Here is a 21,390-nt window from a genome sequence, read left to right on the forward strand (position 1 = left end):
TAGTTAAGTCTGTGTCTGAGACTTCACAAGCCACAAAGGGTCTTACACACTTACACACTGTAGAGGGTTGTGCCCACGTGGAGTGGGGGGTGACCATTGCAGGAAAGTTCTGTGTGAGGCGACTCCGGGGGGGGGGGCGCAGGGCTCTGAGCCCTGAGTGTGAGACAGGCCCCGTTTCCACTGGCCTGAGCCTCTTATTCCCATCGTCCTTCTCCTTTGCCCTGGTGTGACCGGGCTGTGCTGGTTCCCCGGACCCCGGACTCTCAACCCCCGTGGGGAGAGTGGGTCACACAGCCCCGATTCCCGGAACAGGAAATAGTCTGTGGACAAGCCGTGGGTAAAAGTCTGCAACAGTAAATAGTGAGCTGGCGGCATACCAACCATGCGGGGGGCAGAGACAAGGACAGGATGATGATCCTTAAAACAACCGCTGTCACCGAGCCCTCGGCTCAGCGTCCTTCTCAGGAGCTGTCTCCTTTAGTCCTCGAAATCACCTAACAAGCTCAGCATTTTATTCTCCCCATTTAGCAGATGGGGAAACAGGCTCAGAGGCACATGGACCAGCCCAAGGACACACAGTGAGTCAGTGCAGAGCTGAGACTTGAACCCATCCACGTGGCTGCAGTCTGTTCCGCGAGCTGTGCCTCCCAGGGTGCCCTGTGCAGGGTCCACAGAGGGGGAGGCTAATTCTGCATGCGGGGGGGACATTCAGGGACGGTTTTTCTGATGAAGTGGTGTTCAAGCTGGGTCTTAAAGGCTGACTAAGAGGTCAAACTTCATGGGGGACGAGAGAAAGGGTATCCCAGGTGGAGAGACCCAGAGGCCCCAGAGCAGATTCCTGGAGTGAGGGCTCCACCAAAGTTCTCGCTGCTCACGTGTGTCCTCTCTCCTCCAGGTGGTCGGGATAGGGCCGGGAGGCGCCTGCTTCTGGTGTCAACCACCGAGGGGTCCTGGGAGGCACCGTGGTGCACGGCCTCGGAAGTCACCAAGCTGCTCTCCTACCTGTGCACTGTCCCCAGGTAAGGGGTCGGGCCAGCTGGTCACTCTGTCCCCTGTCAATTTCTTGGCCCAGAGCCCAGGACCGGGGACTGAAGGGAGAGACCCCAGGAACTTCTGTTCCCAGAGCCAGTCCCAAGCCAGATGCTGGGGTGACGGGGGGGTGGGGTAAAGCAGGACAAACTTAGTCCCTGCCATCAGGGGGTTCCCAGGTTGATGGGGAGGTGGATGGTGTGCAAGGAACAGCATGGACAAGAAGCGCTCAGGGGGGTCTGTGTGGTGAAGAAAACGGGGGGATGTTGTAGATCAGTGGCTCGCAAACCCGAGCATTGCATGAGTCACCCTGAGCGCTGTTAAAAACACATCACCGGGTCACACCCGAAGTTTCTGTGAGCCGCTAGGTCTTGGGCCTGAGAATTTGCATTTCTAACAAATGTCCTGATTCTACTGATGCTGCTTGGCCAGGGACCCATTTGGAGAACCACGGTTGTAGAGTGGGAAGGGTGGGCGACGAATTTCAATTGGGAAATCAATCAAGGAGGGCATCTCCGAAGAGGTCATAACTGAGCTGGCAGGTGATAATCATAAATACTGTTGAACAAATAAAGGGCAAATGGGTGTGAATGTGTGGATGAGTAAGAGAGTGAAAGAAAGAAGTTGTGAGTAACGGGCGATCCAGGCTGATGCTAATACCTCTCCTCCCCCACCGTTCAGACTTCACATTGGACCGGCTGGGGAAAGTCACCATCTTTCCTCGCGAGTCCCAGCCCCCGGCTAGGAGGGTCTCAGAAGTGGTGTCTGCTCAGGACCGTGGCGATAGACCCCAACCCAACCTAGAGGTTGTGCAGCTAGGGGTAGGGGGTGGAGGGACTCGTGGAACCCTTTGGAACCTTCTCCCTGTGCTCCATCTCATGGGAGCTATCACTGCCACCTGCTGGCCATTGAGATTTTTCTTCCTCTTCTCCAAAGTGGTGTGGCTTCTCTGGCCTGAGGGGGGAGATGGGACCCCCTCTTCCGTGCTGAGAAGTGGCCAGTGTGGTAAACAGAGCCCTGGAATCCCACCAACTTGCCGTGTGACCTTGGGGCGGTAACCTCCCCCTCTGAGACTCACCCGATCGAAAGGAAACACCAAGTGGACTCCGATGAGCAGTGTAAACTGTGGGGTGCTGGGCCCAGCTTCACGCTGGGACACGCCAGAGACTCTGACTCCTCACATCGGCCGCTGCCCTCCAGGGGCCTCCAGGCTGGTGGCAAGGCAGGGGTGGAAACAGACCGCTCTCCCAGCACGAACACAGCCAGAGGCAGGTGAGGTGTGGGACATGAACACAGGGGCTTCACCTCCAAGAGCCTCTTCTCACTGTCTGCTACGTTGCTGCTGTGTGCCTCAGTTTCCCTTCTAGGGGAATAGCAACGGAAGACATTTATATTCCTCTTACTCTACAGCAGTCACTGAGTGCCTTACGCTCATGAATTCATCGGTCCTCACCGCAGCCCCACAGGGCCCAAACTACCATTCTCCCCATTTACAGATGGGAAAATTGGCTCTTGGCAAGATGAAACAACTTACCGGGGTGACCAGGTCCTATGGCAGTGCCGAAACCCCACCTCCACACTGGCGATCTCTGGTTTTATCTATGAACGGGCTGGACATAAGGCTGGAAGGCACTGGGGGTTATTTTCCCAACCTGCCTGATCATCAGGATGGCCAAGGGCACTTGGAACCACACAGACGCCCTGCCCCACCCTGTACGTGCTGGGCCAGACGTCTGGGGGCTCGGGGTAGGGGCGGAGGTGAGGAATCGCTATTTTTAACAACTCCTGACCATTGAGCCAGTTTGGGAAATCCTAACGTAATCGCTGAAAAGTACAGACTGAACCAGTGACAGCGTTTCGGCTGCAAGTAACAAATTCCAATTCCAAATGTCTTTACTCATAAGGAAATTTATTTCTCTTGGTCTCTGCTTTAGAGCTCTTAGTAAGAGCCTCTTCAAGGAGAGCCTGTGTTTCCCAGAAGTCCCCTGGCAAACGTCTCCTCACTCCTCATTGGACAGAAACATGTCACATGACCCCTACGTAAAGCAACCATTGGCCAGAGGAATTGGCTCGCTACTCTCGGCCTCAACCAATCAGAAACCAGCGCCTGGGGGACCTGTTCTGTGGAGGGAATTGGATTCTTGAACGAAACTAGAATTCTGCCCATGGGAAGGGGGTGGGGTAAATGCTGGGCGACTCACCCACCGCAACTGGGATGGTGGCTTATAGCTTATGATTGTTAGGGTGTGAGAGAGGGCTGTGTGAGGTATTGTGGGAACACCACAGAAGAAGCAATGGACTCTGCCTGGAGAAAGATCGTGGAGGGCTTCCTGGAGTGGGGTGGCCATGGGCAGGCGGTCTTGCGAGATGAAGAGCTCACCAGTACATCAAGGCTTCTGGCAGCCAGCCCCCTCCCCTTCCGCGAGGTCCTTCCCCCTAGAAAGTCCCATCCATCCAGCAAGACTGCCGATTCCGTTTGCCACCCACAGGCCTGAAGATAAAACCAAGGGGCTGGCGGTTATGATTGATTCCAGGAAACAGCCTCCACACCCTGGTCTGGTCAGTGCCCTGCAGGCCACCCAGGTGAGTGGGAGGCGGACAGCCTCGGCCTAGCAAGGAGCTTGGGAGCTCCGGGGGACTTTTGACATTCATGGGCCCCAGGGGGCACAGACCTGGGACCGGAAACCCCAGGCAGGAACTCTTCGTTGCGGATACAGAAATCCCAGCCCAGTCTTGAAGACAGAGTGAGCTCACTGGTCCATGTGACTTGATAATCCAGAAGTGAAATGCCTGGATTCAAAGGGCTCAGATATTGTCACCAAGACCTGGTTCCTGTCTCCATTTCTGGCCGAGTTCTCCTGGGAGGGCGCTATTCTCAGCCAGGCTTCCCGCCCTGGTGGCAGTCTGGTTCTCACTTCCCATGGTTTTTCACTGAAGCCCACCCAGTAGGAAAGAGTGAGAGATTCGCTTCCCAGAGGTCCCAGGAGGTTTCTTTCTGTCTCCTTAGCTCAGGTGTTCATCCACCAACCGATCTCTGTGGCCACCCCGATGGGCTTAGACTTAGGTCCCATGAGCCTCATGAACAGAGGAGCAAGGAAGAGGTTCGTAAGTTGCTGGCTTAGGCCGCGGAGAAAGTGGAAGGTTGGCATACACTTACTTTATGGTCTGATCCCCTCCTCTTCCTTCCCCTCCTCACTTTATAGATGGGGAAACTGAGGCTCAGAGGGGACTGGTCATCTAGGAAGCTTGCAACCCGGCTTGGACCTGGTGCTCTATTGACTTCCAACCATTCATCTTCCAAACATACCACATAAACGTCCCAGCCGAACCCCCCCCCCCCGCCCCGTCCCAGCTGTTTGCCTGAGTCTTAGCAGGGGGCTCAGTGAAGGTCTAGACAGAGCACCTCTGAAACGGTTCTCTCTGACAGGCCCTGGCCCCAGCCTCCATCCGTGCTGTGTTCTACCTGGGAGAGAAGGAGGCTGCCCTCCAGCTGGAAACATTGCCTGACGTCCAGGTGAGGGGGAGGCTGAGCTGAGCCGGGGTGCAGAATTCACCAGCTGGGACCCGCCTGGAGTGACCTAGTGGAGGCTGGGCGTTACAATTGTCAGCCCTGCCTCCGTGGCAGGTGTGGCCAAATCAATCATCTAGTGCTCGCTCTCTGGCAATCCCAGAAGCTCCTGGTGGGCTCTACCACGTGACCGAGAGGTGCCTGTGGCATGAAACCGATTTTTAAAGTTTCAGCTCCTCGACCCCTCCCTCCTTCTCAGATGGGGAAACTGAGGCCCCAGGCCACCGAGTAAGCTAGAGGCAGAGACGCCTTTTCCATATTGCGGCCTTGATCTTCCCGCCTTTCTCTCCCTGGTTTCTCTCTCACCATCGCCAGCTCAGAGGCTGAGATGATTTGGGACTTTACAGCAAAGAGCCCTACAGTTTTCTTTAATTAGCGCCGTGTACCGCAATCATGAGCGTGGGCCCCCTGCCCTCTGCCCTGCTTCGGGAAAGGATTTTCAAGGCCTCCTTCCTCCTCCTCATTGGTGCAGAGTCGCATTGGGAGCTAGAGATGTGCTTTTTTTAAAAAAAATTTTAATGTTGATTTATTTTTGAGACAGAGCATGAACGGGGGAGGGGCAGAGAGAGAGGGAGACACAGAATCTGAAACAGGCTCCGGGCTCCGGGCTGTCAGCACAGAGCCCGATGCAGGGCTCGAATTCACGGACTCTGAGATCATGACCTGAGGCAAAGTTGGATGCTTAACCGACTGAGCCACCCAGGCGCCCCTAGAGATGTGCTTTTTAAGGGTTTATGTGCCAGTGAATCCCTTGGGGACCTTGTCAAAGCGCAGGTTCTAATGAAGTAGCCCTGGATGGGGCCTGGGATTCTGCATCTCTAACATGCTCTTAGGTGATGTTGATGCTGCTGGTCCATGGACCACACTTTGAGTACCGAGGATAACAGATGGGCCCAAACAAACAGAATCCACCCAATCCCAAGCTTAGGTATCTGGAGCTGTTCCTAGCATAAACCTCCAACTTCACCGTCTGGGAGAAGCAGCCACCTCGTCCCTCCTCCATGTCTTAGAGGATACGGTCAGGATTTGGTGACCTTTCTCAGCCCCAAGAAGGAGACGGCACCTTGGTGGGTCACTGGAGAACAGAACAAGGATTACAACAAAGAAGCTACGTGACCAGGGTCAGCTTTCATCCATTCGTGTGATTTCCTGGAGATCTGTGTTGGAAAAGAGCCCAGCTTAGAGGGAGTCAGTGCGGTGATTGATTAATGATGTCTGCCTCGGGCACGTGCTGGGGAAGGGGCAGTAGGAGTGCTGTTTACTTACCATTCCTTAGCCAGGGGCTCATTCTGAATTTTGATTTGTCAGACTTTCCAGAGAAGATCCTTGCCCGGAAAAGCAACTCTTAACGCCAGGGCCAGCCTTACCTGTGGCAGATGGAGTGGTGTTGGGGCAGGGATCTGGCAGGCCCTTCTCAAACAGGTGTGGCCATGCTGAGCCCCCTGGTCATCTTGACTGTCTTCTTTCACCTGCAGGTAGAGGTGGTGACCTCACTGAGAGCTCTCAGCCACCACGTGGACCCCGGGCAGCTGCCCACAGCCCTGGAAGGCCCCTTCCCCTACTGCCACAGCGAGTGGGTGCAATTCTTCCAGGTGCCTACCCTCAAAGCCTTTACCGCCCACCCTAACTCCTTCTCTTCCTCCCTTCACTCTCCTGCCCCCTGGATCTGGTGACCCCGTCAGGCCCAGAGACAGTCATCCAACATACATTTATGATGAGGGTGCAGAGTCCAGTAACGAGGAGCTCAAGCTCTGTACCCAGACTGCCTGGGTTCCAGTCCCAGGACTCGGGGAAGTCACATAGCTTCTCTGAGCCCTTTTCCTCCACTACAAAATGGGGGGTAATGGCAGTACCTCTCGAGGGGGCCGTTGTGAGGTTTAATTGAGTTCATGTGGGCGAAGAGCTTAGAAGACTGTCGGGCGCACGCTAAGAGCTGTGTCTACGCTAAGTGCCAATGAAATTGACGGACATTCGTTCTGTGGACCCACGCAGCTCGGAGAGCTCAGGGTCTGGTGAGGGAGGCAGACTCGTTCCCTCCTGAAAGAGGGAGGGAATAAGGAAACTCCTTCTCCCTAAGATCTCAGGCTCTTCTCCGCACAACCCTGGAGGGGGCATTTCATGCCCACTTGAGTACATGAGGACACACAGGAACGGGGGTGGCTGGCACAAGAACACACGAAAGATTCCTGGCTTAACTCGCACAGAAAGCAGTGCCCATAAGTGCTGCCCTGGACTTGCCCTAGGCCAGGGCTGCTCACCTTCGGCACCAGTCACGTTTGGGACTGGCTGCTTCTTTGTTGTTGGGAGCGATCTTGTGCACTGCAGCGTGCTTAGCACCGTCCCTGGCCACTACCCACTCTGACAGGAGCAACTCACAAATGATGACAAGCAAAAACATCTCCAGACATTGCCTGTTGTCCCCTGGGGATCGAAATCACCCCTCCCCCACCCCCGTGAGAGCCACGCGTCTCCACTAACAATCTAATGTGGTGCTTTGTTTATTTGTTTTTGGCCCCGGTGCTCTCCCGCTTATCATGTGTCTGTTTTTGAACAGGCAGTATGTGAAAGCTTCAAATGGTACTAAAGGGTATATATTGAGTGGCCTCCTTTCCTACTCATCCCACAGGCACCCCCCGGTTCCCCTCTGGTGAATCCAGTGGCCTTTGAACCGTATTTTCACTTTAAAACCTTCCCTCGAAATGACATCTAACCTGTAGACCCAGAATGTGAAACTGATAATGATGTTGGCTGATAGGATACACTGAGCACCTCACACAAATGCACACGTTTCATCCTCCGCTAGCCTCTAAGGTAGGAACGACTGCGATCGCATTTTACAGAGGAGGATGCCGAGGCACAGAGAGGTTAGGCGATTGGCCCAAGGTCTCACAGCTAGTCGGCGGGGAAGCTGGGCCGAAGTGGGACCCAGCAGAAGACGCCCCCTAACTCTGCCCTCCCCCATCTGCTCCTTCCCCTTCCCCAAAGTATCCCCTTGGGGGCCTTCTTTCTCCTCCTTCTTTCATTCCCAGCACCAGTGGTTCTCAAAGTATGGTCCCTGGACCAGCAGCATCGGCATCACTTGGGAACTTGTTAGGTGCACATTCTCAGGCCCCACCCAAAAGGAATGAAACCGGGGACTCGGGAGTAGGGCTCAGCAGTCCGGATTTTCTCCAGACCTCCAGGTGATTCTGATGCAGCTGAAGTTTGAGAACCACTGCCTAATGCCCGCCCTGTGTCCTCCTGGAGTGGGCAGGTGGCCTCACTGGCCCGGGCTGACACTCCCACTCTGGCTTTCCATCGTGCAGAAGCTGGACCCCTTCCTTGCTGACCTGCACCAGGTCTCCTCCTTGCTAAAGGCTTCCATCAAGCAGTTTGAGAAGAGCGACCTCCCTGGAGGGGTGCAGGTGAGCCAGGAGCATGGGGTGGGGAAGCCTCACTATACCCCAGATTCCGTGGACCAAGGGCTCAGTGTGAGGGGGCAGCCGGGGTGGGCGTCATCATCCCGTTTTTTTTTTTTTATCCGCTCACTTGACTAATATTTACTGGACACTCACTATATGTCATATCCTGGAGACCCAGCCTGGGGCACACTGTCCTGTCCCTGCCCTCATAGGGTTTAGGGTGCAGAGGTAGGAGTAGTCATTAAGAAAATAAACAAAGAAACGGGTGCGCAGTTCCAAATTGTGCCAAATGCTATGAAACTAAGATTGAGAACAAGGGGAAGGAGGGAGGGCCTCCCTAAAGAGATGGCATTTCGGTTGAAGATGAGAAGGAGCTGGCCATGGGAACAGAGGGGGACTGCTCCACCTGGAGAACAAATACGTACCAAGGTGCTGAGGTGGGGTGGTTCTGGCATGTTCGAGAATAGCATGGAGGCCAATGTAGAACAGAGCGGTGGGAGCGGGGCAAGAGAAGAGAAGAGAAGAAACCAGAAGAGGTTGTGTCAAGGACTTGGGTTGGGATTCGACTCTAAGCCAGCAGGAAAGGCCCCCGGAGAATTTTAAGCAGCAGGGCGAACACATTGCCGCTTTGAGATCCTGCCGGCTGCCATGTGGGGAACAGACTGCAGGGGGAGCCAGAGAGCAGCAGGGAGACCAGTGAAGAGGCAGGGGTGAGTGTCCTAACAGGAGGTGTAGACCCTGGGTCGGTGGGGGTTGCTCCCGTGAGGTTGCCATGGTGACAAGAGGAGGCGTGGCTCGAGGAGATGTTTTAGCCATAGGAAGGATAGACTTGGTGCAGGACCTTGAATGCCGAGCTGGGGGAGTCAGGCATGATCCGGGTGTGGGGAGCCCTGGAAGGCTGTAGAAGGAGAGTGGGGATGGGGCCTCAGGCCACCTCCCTACACTGGCAGGAAGCCTCCAGGTGTCTGAGCAAGTCCAAGGAGCTGATGGAGACCGTGCTGAGGGACCCAGGGCTGCTGGGCCTCCAGCGGGAAGGGGGAGCCACTCTGGCCAGGCTACGGCAGGAAGCCAGTAGGCTGGACTTCAACCCTGACGTCAGGTATGAACAGCCTGGTTTTTCCTCCCCGAGCTTTGTCCACTGGCCTGGGAGCTGGGAGCGCATAGGGTGGGCCCTAAGGATGCCTAGCATGGGGGCATTTGCAGGGTCCGTATCCTGGGCTGAGCCTTTGGTAAGGTCCCTTCTCTGCTGCCCCTCCTTCAGCCCCGGCCATCTTCAGCCCAAAGTGGGCATCAGAGGACGGCCCCTGCTGGTTTCCAGTCACTCCCAAGCACTTTCTCTGACTTTCTAAGACACTGGGCTGAATCCCTTCAAGGGTCCATCTCGTTGATTCCTCAAAAGAACCTTGTGAGGGCCACAGCGTCCGTCATTTTGCTGATGGGTAACCGAGGCTCAGCGAAATGATAGATGAGCCAGGACATCTGAGCAGTAACCCCCGCACCGCCCGGCCCTCCCTGGTGGGCTCCTCAGCCTGGCCGAGAGAACCGTCAGCCGCGGCCATGGTCTCAGAGCCACAAAACACAAAAAAAATACACATTCCTGGAAATTACGGGGTTGTCTTAAGTTTAGGGGCGGGGGTGCCAGTCAGCAATTAAATCAGTCAGTAATTGGAGATATTTTGTCTCCGTTAGAACAAACACAATTACTAAGTTCGCCTAAGCTTCCAAGAACAACTTGTTTATTTAACTAACACCTAAACAGCGCTTGGTATGAGCATAGCCTTGTGCTAAGGGCTTTGCAAATATTAACATGTCTAATTCCCACTAGCTGGAGTCTCGGAGGCTCGGAGAGAGGTCAAGTGACTTTCCCAGGGTCACACAGCTGAGATGTGTGGGGGTCAGGACTTAACCCAGGCAGCCTGGCCCAGAATCTCGAACACACCGCCCTGAGCTGCGTCCACGGACAGATTCGCACTGATGTGGGTCCTGGTGCTTCTCACACAGCCTGGCACCGTCTTTCCCAGCGTGACCCCGCCTCACTGTCCCTGTCGGCCATAGGCCTCCCCAGACTGTTGGCCACCAGCAGCTCCACCAGGGGGCGGTGTGGTCCCACATGAGCCGCTGCGCTTGTTCTGCAGAGGGGTCCCTGCAGCTCCCGCCTGCCCACCCCTTCCTCCCGGTGTCCGCCAGGCTGGCTGGCATTTTCCATGCACCGACCCTGGGCCTTCACCCCTTCCTGGAGAGGCAGTGATCTGCGGGAAGCTGCAGTCAGATGGGGGAGGCCCAGAGCAAAGATGGCAGGCTTTCCTTCCGTGTCCTTTTTTCCCTTTTCCATCTGAAATAAGACCCTGTAGGGCAGAGGAGGGTGGGGTGGGATTCCGGAGAGTCCTCCCCTCACCGGAGTGTCACCGTGCCTGAGTCCCGTCTGCTCCCTTTCATTTATGTCTTGCCGGCTTTGACTATTTTTTTAAATTATGTGCAAAAAAAGCTGTAGACTGGATTCCAATTCAGAATGCGATGCGTGAGACTCAGTTCCTCTCTCTGGACCTCAGTTTTCTCATCTGTAAAATGGAGGCTGTGGTGGAAAGGCGGGTTACAGCCACTCCCCATCATTACAATAGGAATAATAAGCACTAACAGTGGGTGTTGGATACTGTTAAGAGTTTTGAATGTGTGAGGGCTGGTTCTCAGCCCTTGCTGCCCCCCTGAAACCATCTAAGAAGCTTTAGAAAGTGCGAATGTCCAGGCTGCACTCAGAGCCTGACTCAGTTGGCTTAGGGTGGGTGTTGAGATTTGAACCCACATCTGTCCAACTCGGATTCCCAGGGCATCTCCCAGGGAAGGGGAGGGTCTTTCGGTTTCCCACTGTGTCCTCTGGCTTTCTCCGTCCCAGGAAAGGCCGAGTCTGAGGCCCAGAGAGGTATAGGGACCTGCCCAAGGTCACCCAGCAAGTCGGCAGCTGGAATACCCAGGCTGGAGCCACGGAACCGGTGGGGGTCGGGGGGCAGGCGTACTGGTGGGGAGGGCATCTTGGGCCCTCTTGCACCCTCTTCCACCTCCCAGGAGCCATCTGGCCGAAGCTGTCGCCTGGTACGGCCTCGTGGACGAACAGCTGCATGTCCTGGTCACTGCCTCTAACCACCTCCTGGGGGCGCTGGAGCTCCGCGTCCGCCTCGGCCGCCTGGAGGCTGCCATCCACCAGGTGAAAGGGGAGGCTGGCCTCTGGGTGGGGGAAGGCCCTGCTCCAGGCCCTGCCCCAGCCAGGCACTCTGCTCTGGTGTAAGGACACGAGGCTGGCCGTTCTTCAAGAGCCAGGCGGGCGGCCTGTGACGCGGCGTATGACAGGGCGTATGACACGGCACTACAGAAGTGCCGCGCGGGTGAAGACATAACCCCGAAAGCTGTTCTCATTCCTGCCGAGCCCCGGGCCACAGCCTTTGCGTATACAATGATTTTCCAACCTTACCGCCTACCAGGGATGGGGGAAGATGCTAGGACTGCTCCCACTCATCGATGAGGAAACTGAGGCCGGAAGACATTACGTCACCTGCCTGTGGTCACACACTTGGGAATCTGATCTTGGAGCCCACCCCCGGCATCACCTCACCCGACTGCCGGCGTCTAGAACCAGTGCAGCCCTTCGTGCTGGGGGCTGGGGGGCACATGGATGGCCTGGGTTCTAGTCCTGGCTCCAGCACTGACCCGGACCCCAGACAAGTTATTTAACTATTCATTGCCTCAGTCTCCTCATCTGTCAAATGGGGGGATAATAGGAGTGCCTGCCACAAATGGGCTTTTCGAGGGTAAAGGGAGTGAGTACATACTCTTTAAGGCATCCCAGGGTAAGAAGGGGACTTCTGCTCCTGGGTTCGAGGGCCGTTTTATCCCCTCTGTCCCTCATCGAATCCTCACGCCTACCCCACTTTGCCACTGAATAAACTAAGGCCCAGAAAGGGGACGCGACTTGCCCAGTTCGCACAGTGAGTTAGTTCACAGCGGGCCCACGCACCTTGCTCTACAGAAGGCAGCATTTCCTGTTTGCATAGCCCCGGGGATGAGGAGCTCATTACTCTAAAGGCTGCCTCTTTTCTGATTAGCAGCGCTGAGTGGTTAGAGTAAGCTCAAATTTGCCACCGTGAGACTTCATTCAGACAAGCGCGCACGGACGGCCTACTTCGTGCATGGCACTGGCCGGGCCAGATGCCCCCTGGGGTCCCCCTCGGAGAGTCCTGTCCCCTTCAGCTACTTGAAGAACATGACAATGCAGCCACCCTCCCCAAACTGTCCCTTCTGCCCAGAACCGGGAGGGTCTCGGTCCAGGCCAACGGGCGCAGGCCCCGCCACCGAATCAGTGAGGACACGATCCCCACTTCCAAGGGAGCGGGGAGCTGGCCGAGGGACGTCTCCCCAGGCACCCCTCATGTCCGCACCTCCCTCCCCTGCCCCAGGTCAGCAACTGGATGGAGCAGGAGGGGAGCCGGTGCCTGCAAATGCTGACCCCCAAAGACAGAAGCTTGGAGACTGTGCAGAAAGCCCACGCGGAGTTTGAGGACTTCTTTCTCCAGGCTGCAGTGCGTTCCTAAAGACGGAGGAGCAGGATCGGAGCAAATGGAGAGGGCCGTGGAGGAGGGGGGTGGGCACTGCTAGGGCAAAGGTGTGCAGGTGGGAAAGTGCAAGGAAACGTCCGGAGACAGTGAGGAGACCAGCATGGATCGGAAAGGGTTCCGCTTAGGTGCTGTCTCCTCCAGGAAGCCTTCCTGGATCACCACATCCAAAAGAAGACCTATCTCAGAATCCCTGGAAGATTTTATAAAATGCAGACTCCAGGGTCCCACCAGAGACCTATTAAGTCAGCCTCACAGGTCAGGGGCAAGGAATTTGCACCCTTGATGTACGGGAGCCGAGGACACGGGTGATTTAGCCCCTCTCAGCCCTCAGGGAGCTCCCAGGCCAGTGGGGGCTAGGGGTGACAGAAAAACAGGGCAACAAACAGAAAGGGAGAAATGTGGGGACACATGGCAGGAGTCCCTAACCCAGACCCTGGGTCAGGGAAGTTTCCCCGAAGGAGGTGACAGCGAGCAGAGTCCCAGCTAGGCATGAACTGCTGAGGCGGAGGCCCGGTGCCCATTTTGTAGATGACACAACAGAGGTCTGGGAAGCCCGACAACTCAGCAGTGGGGCGGCAGAGGTTCCTGGCCTCTGAGGGAGGCCTCAGCTAAGATGGCACCCGAACGGACACCTCTCCTCTCCCGCTCAGGCCCAGTACCGCCGGGGCCTGGAGCTGTCCAAGCAGGCAGCTCAGCTGGGAGCTGCGGCCGGAGGAGCAGAGCTCCCGGAACTGGTGGCCTTCACCTCCACCCAGCGGGCCTTCCAGGCCAAGCTGACCCACTTCTACATGGCGGCCGAGCGGCAGCGCACGGACCTGGAGACGCTGCTCCGTCTACACCACTTCTGCAAGAAGGTGAGCCTGTGGCCGCCCGCACAGACCCTCCCCGCCCCGTCCAGCTGGGAGGGGAGGGGGGAGGGGGCAGGGAGCAGCCCACACACAGCACGAGGCTCTCTGGAGGGTTCATTCTATTGTCACCTGCATTTTCCAGAAGAGAAGCAAGGTTGGAGAGGATAGGTGACCCCCTTAAGTCCGTCCCAGCCGATCTCGGACCCCAGCTTGTCCCACTACACCAGGCAGCCTCCCAGCAGCCTAGAAGTCAGCTCTCAAGGGACACTCAGATATCATCTGCCTCTTAAACGTTGGGATTAGGGGAAGGGGACCTGGTATTTCCGAGAATCCGGTCAAAGCCATAGACTTCCTCTCTACGCATAGCTCTCTGCAGACAACTTCAGGCGGTCAGACCAGCCTAAGAAACTTCCGTTGCAGAGTTGGGGAAACAGGATCAGAGAAGGACTGACACTTAGCCAGTGTCACACGGGAAGCCCATGGCACCATCGTAGTGCTCTTTTCCATGCCTCGCCTTGCCTTACACAGTGGGTGGGAGCTGGGGAAGGAGGGGACAGTTGGCAGAGGGTGGGCCCGGAGTCTTTTCTGAGCACCCCCAGAACAGAGGGGCCTTAGTCCTGGCCAGGAGCCCAGAGGTTGGCCAGCCGTGGGCAGGAAAAGACAGGGCTCCTCCCGGGGAGGGGATCGGGGGCAGTGCTGGGGTCGGGGGCAAGATGAACTCCGCTGCTTTGCATCGGTCGTCTCTGGGCAATCCAGTGTGGCAAGGCAGAGTGGTCCCATTTTACAGATGAGGATGCTGAGGCCCTAAGAAGAGAAGGGCCTTGCCCAAGGCCACACAGCTGCAGAAAAGAAGAGGTGGAATTTGAACACAGATGCGTTCCTGCTCTGTGTTCTTCTCCAAAGGTGGGGGGGGGGTGGTAACAGGTTCCCATGTTCAATCAGGTGTGATGATGATAGGATTATTATGAGAGCAGCCCGCATTCGTGACTGTGGACTCCCTGTTGGACACTCTTCTAAGTGCTTCACAAACCTTATCTGATTTGATCTCACCATATCTTTCTCTTTTTTTCAATTCTTTTTTTTTTTTTTTAATTTTTTTTTCAACGTTTTTATTTTATTTTTGGGACAGAGAGAGACAGAGCATGAACGGGGGAGGGGCAGAGAGAGAGGGAGACACAGAATCAGAAACAGGCTCCAGGCTCTGAGCCATCAGCCCAGAGCCCGACGCGGGGCTCGAACTCCCGGACCGCGAGATCGTGACCTGGCTGAAGTCGGACGCTTAACCGACTGCGCCACCCAGGCGCCCCAATTCTTTTTTTTTTAAGTAGGCTCTATGCCCACCGTGGAACTCAAACTCACAACCCTGAGATCAGGAGTCACATGCCCTACTGACTGAACCAGCCAGGCTCCCCTAATCTCACCATATCTTTATGGGGGAGGGGCGCGAACATTGTTTCCATTCTGCAGATGAGGAAACTGAGGAATGTGCCTTGCACAAGGTTCCCCAGAGGGCCGATGGTCAAGCAGGATTTGACTTAAGAGACCCCACCCCCCAATCCATTTGACCAAATCTCTCACTTTTCTCCTGGGGGCACCGAGGCCTAGGGGGACCAGCAGCAGCCTGGGAGAGCTGTACCCTGGATGGGACAAGAACCCACAGCTCTGGTCCAGGCCCAGCACCCCCAGACCCGCCCCTGAGGACAGAGCGGGGGAAGAGCCTGACCCCAGCCTCCCAGCTGTCAGGCTGGCTCAGCACACAAAGGATGGAGAAGTCGGGATGCTTCAGAGGGGAAGCGAGAGGGACTCTGCTCAAGTGCCCCTGGGGCGCTGGGAGGACAGGTCAGTTTCTCTGCCTCTGAGGCGCAGCGGGCAAGGGATATGGACGGTGGCAGCCAGGGGATCCCGCTCCCAGCTGACAGAAGAGAGCCAGGCAGTGGCAGAACCTGAGGCTCAGAGCCAGGGGCGGCTCCTGCCCGCCCAGGCTGTGTGACCGCAGCCACGGTCTTCACTGCCCTGGGCCTCAGCTCCTCGTCAATAATAACGATCAAAATAGTAACAATAACCAAGGCTTCTGTAGCTCTTACTACGTGGCAGGCCCTGTCTGTCATTTTCACATATCATTTTATTGCCACACCCATCCTCTGAGGCAGGTGCTGTTATTATGCCCAATTTACACACAAGGAAACACAGAGAGGTCAAATAAGGCATCCAGGGTCACACAGCTGGGAAATGGCCGAGCTGAGATTCAAACGCAGATCATCTGGCCCTTGCTGGGTAGTGAGAGAATTAAACTCAGTGTAAGTAACCCCCACCCCAGGCTTTACTCAAATTTGGGATGATTATTATTAACGCCAACGTTATTATCATTAGCAGCAGTAGGAGTGGTAGCAATGCCCCGAGCGTCAAGGGCAGCTGGCCCCTTCTCTCCCCGTGTGCTGATTCCGGCTGATCTCAGCCCCATAAAACACACTTGCTGCACCTCTGGGCCTTCTCACTTGCCCTTCCCTCAGTTGGGAATGCTTTTCCTTAAGACCGGCTGGTTTCTTAACTTTCTTCAGTGCTCAGCTCACACGTCCCCTCCCCGCCGAGGCCCCTCCTGGCCCCCTGGCCCCCATTCCCTCTCGTCCCCCCCTGTTTTTCTCACTTCACGGTGCTCACCGTGATCTGGAATTTTCCTGTGGACTCCTCGCCTGCTTGTCTGTTGTCAGTGACCGAGTGGATGGAGGAAGAGGGAGGAGGGAGGAGGGAGCAGGAAGGTTGGGGGCACGTGGGAAGATAGAGCCCCACCCAGGCCTGGGAACCCTACAGGAGGTGGCACCCTGACCTTGAATCCCACTGCGCGTGGCCCTCTCGCTGTTTGACCCGGTTCCTCTCCGGCCCCGCATCTTCATCCGCACAACGAAGGGTTCGGCAGGCTGCCCCCATCCCTGTCCAGCTCAGCCTGGAAGATCAAGTGCCAGCCAGACAGACAGACAGGACAGCCCTGTGCTGGGCCCAGCCCCGGAGAGAGAGCGCGCGTGCGGCGGCTTTGGCACTAAATAATAATAACACAATCGCGCCGCTCACAGAGATTTATGGAGCCCTTTCCCAGCCATGAGCTCCGTGTGCTTCCGCGAATATGAAGCCATTTATCTAAAGACAAGTTCCCTTAATCCGCGGAAAGATGGTTTCCTTGGAGAAAACGGTTCTCCAATCCCCACAGCTAACAGCTCGCTGTCGGTTCTAAATTAATGGAGAGAAAGATTATGTTTTTCACGAGCTGCTGGGAAACGTGTTGGCTCCTTTGCAGCCTGCAGACATTTTGTGGGTGAAAGAGGGACACGCAGAATCCCACGGTGGGGCAGAGGCCGGGCTGAGGGAGGAGGGCCCTCCCCACCCCCCCACCCCGGGCCGGGTTGGCTGATGGTCTCTCCAGCGACTGCTCGGGGACGCAGCCCTGCCTGGGCCGGTGTCGCCCGGGCAGGGAGGTGCTTGCAAGATACTCTGTCAAAGGCTGGATACATCTGAGTTCAGATCCCGCACTGAACTGCAGTGTGACCCGGGGCAAGTGATTTCCTGTCTCTGAGCCTCGGATTCGTCCTCCGTAAAACGGGCTGCGGGGTGCGGTTCAGTGGGATCGGGCGGGAGATGCCCAGAGCCTGGCCGGCCGAAGGTGCTCGATAAACATCAGCGCGACGCCTCCCTCTGCGCCAGTCGTGAGGGGTGAATGCAGTCGTTAGGACAACCCGAGGAGCCGAATGCCCCCCTCTGGATCGCCCCCCCCCCCGAGAGGGGTGAGGCTTGGCTGGCCCCCAGGTCATGCCTGAGGATCCCCAGGGGGCAGGGGGCTGTTTGCTGGTCGCAGGTGTGTTGACCTCAGGGGCCAGAGTGAACCCGTGGCCTTGGCTGGCGGCAGAGGCTCTCGTGACCCCACAGAGGAGGCCGGGGCATCGACTGGGCAACGTCTTAAGAATTCAACCCGGCAGTCCGTGTTTTCTGCTCGGAGATGCACATCCCGTCCTCATGGAAGCCCCACGGCCCCGCTCCCAGCCTGAACCCCACATCCCTCTCTTCTCGCCCCCAGATAACCTGGTTTCACGTGGACTGTCAGGACCTGATGAGGCAGCTCAGGCTGGGCAAGACCCAAAGGGCCAGCCCCGGAGACCAGCGCCTCGTCCACCGCTACCTGCGGCGACTGGCATCCGAGTTCCCTGCCGAGAAGCTCACGGCCATGGGGCTGCAGGTGGCCTCTCTGAGCCAGGAGGGCCCCGGCCAGGCCCTGTGGGAGGAGGCCCGGGTGAGACACGAGGAGATCCAGACCCTCCTGAAGAGGGCACTGGCCAACTGTCCGTGCCCAGCGGGGCCCGCCGCCCACTCGGCACACCCAGAACTAAGAAAGGCAGTGGCCGAGGGTCGGGGTCTGAATGCAGTGGTCGCTTCTAGGGGAAGGGGAAGGCGGGGCCTGCCCCTCCGGGACTCCCTGGGCCTGGATCGACCGCCAAATTCCTATTGGCCTAGGGCCCCCCGAGAGGGGCAGAATGGAAGTTTCCAGGCAGGCCTTCTGGCCCAGGAAGCTGGCCAGGCTGTAGAGGCTGATGAAGGCAAAGATCCCCGTGAGCCCTTTGATCCTGCCCCGGAGCCTCTCCTTGCCCCTCTCGGCTCCTGGCAGTGACTCCCCAGGCAGAGTCACACCCCCCGCCCCGCTGGAGGCAGCTTCTCCTCAGAGGGGACAGACTCACAGACGTCTCCGGAGGACTCACCCAGACAAGTCCCCTGCATCTCTCTAGCTAGGACCCCCACCACTCACACCAGGCTCCAGGGGGTGGCTGGGGAGGGGCCCAGCGACAAGAGGCAGTTCGGGAGCCCTGGCTGAACCCCTCTGGACGTGGCTCCTGACCCTTACTGTATGTGTCACCAGGAGAGGGCAGGAGCCTGAACCCGCTCTGAGCTCCAGGAAACTCCAGGAAGACCCGACTCACATAGAAATAGGGAGTATGGAGGGCAGGGCAGGACAGAGTAGAGCCCGGGACCCCGGGACCGACTGCATAACCCCCGGTCCCGTCGTGGAAAGAATAATTGGTACAGACCCTTCCAGAAGTCTCAGAGGCAACCACCTGGAGTTCAGGGGTGCACAAGCTTCCCCGTGGGGCCCGCGGGGCACCCTTGTCATGAGCGGGGGGGACTCGGGAGTGGCTTCTTATCTGAGACACGGATTCCAGTGCCTGTTTATCTGGCGGTGAATTCAGGATCCTCTGGTGGAGGAGTAGAGGGGAGTCTGGGAAGGGAATAAAGGGTGTGTTGTCAGGCAGATCCCTGCACAGCCGGCTGTTTATTCTCTGGGCCGTTGGCCTCCGCGAAGAGAATCATCTCCTAGAAGCCAGTTAGCGCACCCCAAAGGAGTAAGAATGCACTCTCCGCTCTGCTCCTCCCACCGGCGAGGGCCCTCTGTCTCACCTTCCAGGAACCCCACTTGTCCTGGCCCTCCAGAGAGAACCCGCTTCCCCTCCCCACATGTCTTCTCAGACTCTATGGGGTCCACTCCCCCCACCCCAGGATGCTCTTTAGGCACAGCGTCATGGGGTTCTGCTGGTGTTGGGACTGGGTGAGAGTGGGGAGCCACATCCCCGTCCAGCAGGGGGTCAAGGTGGGGAGGCCTTCACACCTCTGATCTCAGAGTATCCAGAAGACAGCCGGCCTTTCACATGGCCCAGAGTAACCCCTGCTAGCACCTCCCCGGAATGTCCTGATGCTGAGAAACTGTGAACCCCTGTCTCCACCTCCGGTGCGTTACCAAGGTGGCCCCTGGCAGCCCGGCCCTGGAATTTTCCTGGCTCCGGACAGAGGGTGGGGCCCTTAGCTCATCTGTGGAAGGAGAGGGAGGCGGCACTGGTGTGGAGGACAAGGCGAGTTTTTCCGGAGACAGCTCAGCAGGGAAAGCAACACAAACCTCAGTGCCCAAGCTGGCTTTCAGGAATCTTCTAGGACTTAAGATTTTGGCAAGTGTGGTCTGTGGCCTGCCTGCCTTAGGACCACGAGCAGAGCTGATCAAAGGCAGCCTCCTAGGGGGTCCCGCCCAGATAATTAAAGTCGGGCCCTTGGGGCCAGGGCATGGCCGGAATCTGCATTTATAATCGACCGCTCAGGTGTTTCCCATGTGACACAGCGAGGTGGGGTGCTGCTGGGCAACACTTGGTCCTGGGGTCTGAGCTGGCCCCCCACCCCAGGCTAGCTCTGTTTCTTGCATTCCACTCTCCTGCCCTGCAGTCCAGACGGGCCTGAGGATACAGGAGGCATTTGATAAGCCCACCTCCCTCCATCCATGCCTGTCGCCTCAGACAGGGGGCCGAAGGCTCTTAAAATGCTGTTGCTATAGCAACAGCATCCAACCAGTGGGGACCACAGGCAGGGAGCCAGGGCACCTGGGGTGCAAGGATGGAAACTAACTTCTGAGAGAATACAGACACTGCGAGGGTTGAGGGGGGCCGAGGAAGGGGACGGATGGTCCTGGAATTCTTGGAAGGGAGGGCTCCCCAAAACCATCTTGCACATCCCTCTGCTCTCTCAAAAGAGCCAAATCCCATCACAGTAGCCCATGGAGAGGGGAGGCCGAAACGAAATATAATAACGAATAAAATAAATACATAATAGCTGACGTTTACTCTGCCTAGCTCGGTGCTAAACACCTGAAAAGCTGTACAGGGCTCACTGAATCTTTCACGACAGTCACGTGAGGCCAATACCAATTTCACTCCGTTTTACTGAGGAGGAAACAGACTCCGAGAAGTGCCACGCAGAGACTGGCAGAGCCAGGACCTGATCACACGCTGATGCTTTGGACTCACCTCGGGACAAGCCCGGGCCGATCGCTGCTGCTTCCGCGGGGGTCGCCGCTTTGTCCCCTCGGAAGTCCTGCGGAGCTTGGCCGCTGCTGTGTGCCCAGCTGTGTGCCTAGGCTGGCCCAGGCTTGGTCCTTTGGGCCCTTCACACCTGGTCTCCGGTAGCACGCGAGCCAGTGTGGCAGTGTGGTCAGTCACGTGGCTCTGGAGTTGGACAGACTGGATTTCTGCCCAGGCTCCGCGGCTCATGAACTGTGAGTCCTTGGCCAAGTTGTGTGGTCTTTCCGTGCCGTGGTTTCCTTTCTCGAGAGAATAATCAGATCTCAGAGGCTTGCTGTGGAAAGTCCTTAGAAAGGTGCCCGGAGCATAGTAAGTGCTCATTAAATGGGTATCTTGTATTATACTTTAGCCCCGGCCCGGCCAGCCCCCGCTTTCATTATCTAGCAAGCCAAGGGAGACATTTCTCCAGAGGCCACCAGTAGATTCCCAAAGAATTTTTTGGTCTTTGAATCGTGTGGATCTCTTAATTAATTTTCTGATTAACTGACTTCTGCCCTGACCCACCCGTGGAGGGGGCGTGGCGTGGCCTCCCCCTAGAGATGTCGCTCTAGTGACAACAGAGCTTTGTGTCAGCAAAGCCTCAGCCCCAAGAGGCTGCTGTGCAGAGGCGAAGGTGCGGTCCCTCTGTGCCGGTGGGAGGAAGGTGGACCGTTAAGGAACCCCGAGTCCGCCAGTGACATGACAGTGACAGGAGCCCCTTTTTCGTGCTTGAGGGGTTGCAGGAGGAGCACGGCCTTGGAGGCAGGGGCCTCAGGTGACGCACCATGTTGCAGACCGCCTGCAGGACCCCAGGCGGGTTGCTTTCCCCTCTGGCCCTCAGTTGGCCCTATCCGTCCCATCAGATCACTAAATGGATAAGGATTTTTCTTGTCTTATGGACTCAGAGAGCCCTGCCTTTGAATCCAGGCTTAACCGCCTGGCGGCTGTGAGCCGGGCAGCCTCTCATTTTCCCCACCTTCCAATGGGTTTATCAAGCCTCCCGGGCCAGCACGATAAGATCTCCGGATCCCCGAGCTCCATACCAAGCGTTTTTCTTCTCCAGAGGGGTGACTGTCGTGTCAAGGA

At 57.0% G+C, this 21,390-nt stretch overlaps 1 protein-coding gene across 2 annotated transcripts in view; it reads left to right on the plus strand.

Annotated features, from left to right (window-relative positions):
* The window catches only part of KIAA1755 (uncharacterized protein KIAA1755 homolog), a 40,297-nt gene extending 21,560 nt beyond the window's left edge, over positions 1–18,737 (plus strand). Inside the window, exons 5-15 of one of the 2 annotated variants that reach the window (XR_006595193.1) lie at positions 896–1,019; positions 3,519–3,612; positions 4,457–4,543; positions 6,073–6,189; positions 7,903–8,001; positions 8,949–9,097; positions 11,059–11,197; positions 12,444–12,566; positions 13,253–13,456; positions 15,050–15,289; positions 17,514–17,648. Coding sequence is in view for 1 of the 2 variants with exons in the window: in XM_045053641.1 (XP_044909576.1) it covers positions 896–1,019; positions 3,519–3,612; positions 4,457–4,543; positions 6,073–6,189; positions 7,903–8,001; positions 8,949–9,097; positions 11,059–11,197; positions 12,444–12,566; positions 13,253–13,456; positions 17,514–18,101 (1,724 nt within the window). In the remaining variant the exon portion in view is untranslated. Of the gene's footprint in view, positions 1–895; positions 1,020–3,518; positions 3,613–4,456; positions 4,544–6,072; positions 6,190–7,902; positions 8,002–8,948; positions 9,098–11,058; positions 11,198–12,443; positions 12,567–13,252; positions 13,457–15,049; positions 15,290–17,513 lie in introns of both variants that reach the window. The other variant, XM_045053641.1, reaches the window with a different exon arrangement.
* The last annotated feature ends 2,653 nt before the right edge of the window (positions 18,738–21,390 follow it).

The sequence above is a fragment of the Felis catus genome, chromosome A3 (assembly GCF_018350175.1).
Source record: "Felis catus isolate Fca126 chromosome A3, F.catus_Fca126_mat1.0, whole genome shotgun sequence".
In the NCBI taxonomy this organism is placed as follows: domain Eukaryota; kingdom Metazoa; phylum Chordata; class Mammalia; order Carnivora; family Felidae; genus Felis; species Felis catus.